Source organism: Sorghum bicolor, chromosome 3 (genome assembly GCF_000003195.3).
Source record: "Sorghum bicolor cultivar BTx623 chromosome 3, Sorghum_bicolor_NCBIv3, whole genome shotgun sequence".
In the NCBI taxonomy this organism is placed as follows: Eukaryota; Viridiplantae; Streptophyta; class Magnoliopsida; order Poales; family Poaceae; genus Sorghum; species Sorghum bicolor.
Genome location: NC_012872.2, coordinates 10,506,548 through 10,512,937, shown reverse-complemented (window position 1 = coordinate 10,512,937; position 6,390 = coordinate 10,506,548). Strand labels below are relative to the sequence as shown.

Sequence of the window (6,390 nt, the reverse complement as noted above, 5' to 3'; positions counted from 1 at the left end):
CCAGAGTCAGGCCTTGTTAGTTTCGTTTTTTTTTTTGAGTTTGAGTACTATAGTGTTTTTATTTAGTAAATATTATCTAATCAGATTTAAAAAAAATATTTTACGATTTAAGTTAAACTATGTAATTAATTTTTATTTTCGTATATATTTAATGCTCTATATATTATATACTCTGTATGTTGTAAGATTTGATGTTTGAGAATTTTTCTTAAAAAATAATTGTTAAAGTGAACTAAACAAGGCCTCAGCAGCAGCCAAGGCGCACCACCGCATAGAGGCGATCCAGCGGAGCCCGACCGGGCGGGCAAGGCAATGGCTTGGCCTGTTGGCCCCGACCCGAAGCCAACAGCATAATTACGCCGCGAACCCGCGACAAAAGCTTTGCTGCCGCCGCGAGTGAATTCCGGAATCCCCATTCAATCCGACGCCACACACGAAACGAAACGAAACAAAACACAAGACAAGAGGGAGAGAGGAAAGCCGAAGGGCGACGACGCGGTCCCCCGATTCCAAATTCGCCCCTCTCGCGGCCGGCCGAGCGAGCGAGAGACCTCCCGATTCGGATCCCATCTCCTTCCTGCTCGGAGCCGGAGCCTCGATTCGATTCGATTCGAGCGGCGGCGGGGGCGGCGATTCGACCGGGCCGGTAGCTACCCAGGCAGAGAGAGAGAGAGAGGAGAGAGGCAGGGGGAAGGAGAGAAGAGGATGAGCTTCCAGGACCTGGAGGCGGGCCACGTCCGGGGGGCGCCGCTCGGCGGCGGCCGGAGGAACGGCCGGGGCCCCGCGGGGGGCGCCGGCGCGTCGCAGGCCGTGGCGTCGGGCGTCTTCCAGATCAACACCGCGGTCGCCACGTTCCAGCGCCTCGTCAACACGCTCGGCACGCCCAAGGACACCCCCGACCTCCGCGACAGGATGTGCGTCCGCCTACCTCCCTCGCCTTACCTTACCTTACCTTACCTTACCCACAATCTGTTTCGATTGCCTTTCCTTAACCCCCATCTGTTTCGATTTCGCGGGCGCGGTCCGCTCTGGTTTTCATCCGCCTGTAAAATTACGGCCTAGGTTTCGTTCCCTGTTGTGGATGCATCCATTCCTGTCGCAAGTGGTTGATACATCGATTAGGGTTGCCAATGGTTGCTTGGGGCTTAATTTTCCCTCATTTTTTTTAGAGAAGATTGCGTCCTTAACTCAATTAGCTAATTCCATACGTTTTTGCTCCTGACTGATGATGCTTACTTTAGCTGATAGTCATTGGTCATTGAATTGAGCGAATCAAGACATACGACATACATGGATTCATTTGGTCATCTGAATCAGTTCTTATGTGGTCCTAGCTCATTTTGTGTTATATTTTGAAATTGAATGAATTAATAGTAACTCTAATGATGCCATACTATAGGCTAGCAAGTTCCAATCATCTTGATGTGTCTACTACTAAGTACTAACTATCACTTGCTTTTGATCGCAGACATAAAACACGGCAACACATTACACAACTAGTGAAGGATACATCAGACAAGCTTAAACAAGCTAGTGAGGCGGATCATCGCGTTGAAGTCAGCGTATGTACCTATCTCAATTTCTCGATATAACTATATGGGTATTCTTAACTAAATTTCCATGCGCCATTTTGTTCATTTTAAGTATAAATTTCTTGTTCTCTTTGATGGTACAAAGCATTACCTCATTCCTTTTTGCACCCACTACACCAAGATGTGATGAAATTTGGAACCACACCCTTTGCTTTTGTTGTTTCATAATGTAGCATTGGTGTTGGTTCTGGTTCGGGATTAATTTTGCAAGTATGTTATCTTATTTTGCAAAACATTTGCGGCTGTGCTTTGAACTGGAACCTGCAACACAAATATTTATCCTCTCTGTTCCAATTACAGAAGAAGGCAGTTATTGAACAGAGATAACTCATGCATTCTGATTGGGAGGATCAAACCTAATGTGCTGTGTTTTGTTTTGTACAAATTTTCGTTTTGCATAAAGTAGTAGGAACTTTTGATGCCAAGTATGTAACTATAGAAACTTTCTTTCATTATTACAACGATGCTTCTCTTCTGGCAAGGTTGCATTCCCTGTGACAAAGGAAACTGTAGCAAGATATCATCATGCATTTAAGACAAATCTTGTATCAGCTGCTGTATAATTTTTGTGCCCATGCCTATTCCTCTATTATCTGGGAATTTTGTTTTTCCTTGTGGATGACAGTTGTTGTTGGTGGTGTTGTTTTTTTTAATACAATTGTGGTCATGATCTCATATTGACTTGCAGGCGACCAAGAAGATTGCTGATGCAAAGCTAGCTAAAGATTTCCAAGCAGTCCTAAAAGAATTCCAGAAAGCTCAACGATTAGCAGTAGAGAGAGAAGCTGCATATGCACCTTTTATTTCTCAAGCGGGCCTGCCACAGAGGTAATTTGCTGGCAGATATTTTTTTCTTCAATATGTATTTTTGCTGCATCCTACAAGGGTTTTTCTTCTTCCAAACAAAATGAATTCGTATACATTTTTGTTGGTGCTATTCATCTCCTGCCTTCTTGGTAGTCCTTGATAGGACATGTGTCGTTGCATAGCTGTAGCAGTGGGTGACTGGCGACAAGGGCTTGAATCCCTGGCGTTGAGGAGCCACGCTGTGCGCAGCAGAGAAGAAGAGCAAGAGCGAGGAAGCAAGAAGCGGAGAAATAACTCAATCTCCTGCTTAATCTGGATGATTAATGTTCTTGGCTTTATAGCTAAATCCTAAGAACTTATCTAACTAATCCAACAAAAAGAAAAGAACAAACCAAGTTAATCAACTAAATTATTTGAAGTTCAAACGATCTGGACGACTTGGCGTGCTATGTTTTTCCGCACCTACCATAAGCCATGGCTCCGCTTGTTGCGGCGCTGGTAGACGTTCCCGACCATAACAATCCTCTAATGGTACAATCTCTGAGAATATTAATACAAGTGCAATGAATAAACTCAAAAGATTTTGCCAGCCAGTTGCCAAGTGCAATAAGATGGTCATCAATGTCACAAAGATACATCTCGGGAATTGAGTTTGCTGCACACTGTGTAATAAAAACTTGTAATAAACCAAACCTGACACCCTTTCAGGACCATCTGTTCTTTTCCAACCATCAGTATCCAGAAATGTTATTACATTTTATGATTGTTTGGTTTCATCAATCCTTGCATACCTACACGCTACGACATTATATTTCTACTGCATTATAATTTGGCAGCACAAAGTTATCAACTGTTGAAAGCTAATCTAACCCCGCCATGATACTAAATATCAGAAATTTGTTATGTTCTGAGATGAATCTCATAAATCATTGTACATTTGCGTATTATTTGGCCTCTTACTAAAGTAATTTGGTTCACTACCACATTTTTGCCAGAAAAAAGTTCACATTGAACCAAGCACTAGCATTTAGTTCATGACTGCTGCTGCGGCTTGCTAGCCCCTGGCTCAGTCATCGGATTTGTGTCCTATTTTGAACACTTTTGTTGCAAGAAGAGAGGGGAAGTGTGATAGTCTTGATTTCACATGATAACATATTTCCTCTAGCATAGTCTATTTAAGTGACATTTGCTCTTCAATAGAAACAATAAAGTATAATCTTCAGACATTTTTTTGCCTTCATGCCTCATTTTATAAACATTTGCTCTTCAATAGAAACAATAAAGCATGATCTTCAGACATTTTTTGCCTTCATGCTATTATACCTCATTTTATAATTGTTTCCCTTCTGTAATTCATTAATAATTTGATGATTTTTGATAATTGCTTCTTTTCTTCTCACTTCCCTCGTTTTAATTCTGTTAACAGTATGTTACAAAAATTGTTCAGTCTATTGCCACCATATGCTTAAGTGCCTAACCTTGGAGTTCACATTGCAGCTACAACTCAAGTGAAGTGAATAATGGTGCTGATAAGTTGGCAGAGCAACGCACGCAGCTTCTAGAATCTAGAAGGTAAGTTGATTGTCTGTTGTGTTTTTGTGGAACTACTTGTTCTATATAGATTTGTTAGCTCTGCATTCAGGTTTTAATTTGGAGACCCATATACCTCCTTGAAATTATAAAATTGCTTAGACAACAGTCACATCACTGATCACCCTTTGTTTGCATGTCAAGATTGAGACCTTTTTCCTCTTTATACAGGTCAATTTTCTGAATATCTCAAGGTGCTAATTTCAAACTTTTGATTTGCCATAGGCAGGAGTTGGTCTTCTTGGATAATGAAATCGTGTTCAATGAGGCCATCATTGAGGAGAGGGATCAGGGAATACAAGAGATTCAGCACCAAATCACTGAAGTAAACGAAATCTTCAAAGATCTTGCTGTGCTAGTCCATGATCAAGGAGCAATGATAGGTATGTGACCTTTCTGGCAAATTGGATCTACATTTCGGTATGTTCAAGCATAGGCCTGCCTGCTTCCCCATCTAATTGTGTATCTCCTTTTGTGAACCAGATGACATTGACTCCCATATAGAGAATGCTGTTGTGGCGACTTCACAGGCTAAAGGACAGCTTTCAAAAGCTGCTAAAACTCAGAAGTCGAACTCTTCGCTGGTAATTTCTCGAGCCCTTCTACAGTTTGTTAATATCCTAGATCCATATTTAGGAACACCATCCTCCATCATTGCTGTTCAGATTTAGTTACCAATTTTCTTGCTGCAGATATGCTTGTTGCTGGTTATTTTCGGAGTGGTCCTTCTCATAGTGATAATAGTACTTGCAGCCTAAAAGCTTGGAAGGCAGCTGAGGTTCCAAAATCTGATCGAGCTTATTGTGACAAATTCCTTCATAAGTTATTTTTGCTGTGCAGCCAGGAATGAATCCTGGTATCCGCCTGGAGGTATCCATGTGGTGATTGGCGATCTGCCTGTGGTATGGTGGTGTGTGTATGTGGTGATGATGTATCTGGAATGCATGGGTGGTTTACATAAAAGTATTACTCTTTCCTGCCAGTGTAGTGCCTCTTGTCTCATATGCCCGCTTTGTTTATATATTGTAATGTGTGAGTGCGTGCTGTAGAACAAGGTTGGATTATCTGTGGTATGAAGTTTCTCGATTCCATCAGAAACGCTTTTCTATATGTGAACTTCGTTTTCCCTTTTCCTCTCGGCCTACATGATGTTCGGTGGTATCTGCCATGTGACCATGTCCATCGTTGTTTTCTGCTTGCTTATTATGTGGTCTCATAGTTTTCTGCTTACTAAAGGTAAAGGTTGGTTCATGAGAGGATAAAATGGTGTTATTATAATCTGATGTATTTGTAATTATCAAAGCGGGAAACATTGAACTATTAAATCCCACTATGATTTCTGGGAAAAGTAGCAGTCCGTGAGCGTTGCTACGGCAGAAAATCATGGTACCAGAAGGTATTAGCAGGTTTGGATTGCATTGGTCGGTCACCTGTTTGCAGAAAGTTTGGATTGGTTGGCCGGTCTGGTTTCCTGTTTGCGGTTGTGGTGTGGTGGACATGGTAAAAGTCATCGTTGGCGGCTGGGCGCAGAACTGACGGTCGTCGAATATGATTTGGCCTTGACGAAGAACATAAGAGCCAGTGTGGTGAGCATGGCAAAGCTACCGTGGCAAAGCCTCGAGATCTCGCTTGCTTGATGGTTCACCAAGAGGGTCAAGCTCACCCTTGTCCAAGCCCGTCTACGACCACCAAAATATATTCAGATTTGTATACCATACCATAGAGTGCAAGATTACCATATCATAGTGCGTATATATAGTTGCCGTTGCAACATTCAGGCCTAGACAGGAGTCGTAGTAGTAACAATGGCTCTATCTTATTTGATAGTTAGGACAAGTTTGGCAGGGCTTCGGTTACTTGTAAAAGGGTTTCGACTCTGACTTCTATTATGGAGCAGCTTATCTGTTAGCAGTTTGTAATAATTTATGTCAAATTTCTTTTTCTTATTATTTCTTTTTTTTTTTTGCTCCTTTTCTCCTCGGGAACTTCTCTTTTCTACTGCTTGCTCCTCTCTTCCTCTATAGGTTTCAGCTTGTATAGTTTTGTCTACATTTAATGAAATTTAGACATTTAATTAGGGCCGTAGGGGCCTCTACTCCCCACTTTCTAAAACACAAGAGAAAAAGCTCAAGATACATACTCCAGTTTTTCTTTGCTACCACATGAATTTGACATTCTCAACAATCTTCAGTAATTAAGACTGAAAAGTGATATTGCTTGGTAATAGAGAATAAGAATGCCGACCATTAGTCAAGGTCCGAACTTGAGTAATTTCATATTTTTCACTTATAGTATAAACATTGCTTAAAAGCATTCCACTTCGGCACACAATAATCTTCAAAATTTATTAAGCGCACCACGCTTCGATTGAACAAAATAACCGTCGAAACTTTGACAGAAG

The 6,390-nt window shown here is 41.5% G+C and overlaps 1 protein-coding gene across 1 annotated transcript; it reads left to right on the top strand.

Annotated features, from left to right (window-relative positions):
- On the top strand, positions 330-5,121 carry LOC8085806 (syntaxin-22). The gene is made up of 7 exons (XM_002457540.2): positions 330-914; positions 1,469-1,562; positions 2,281-2,420; positions 3,897-3,971; positions 4,215-4,372; positions 4,473-4,573; positions 4,682-5,121. Exons 1-7 carry the CDS (start codon positions 706-708, stop codon positions 4,745-4,747), a joined length of 843 nt encoding a protein of 280 aa, XP_002457585.1. The 5' UTR covers positions 330-705; the 3' UTR covers positions 4,748-5,121.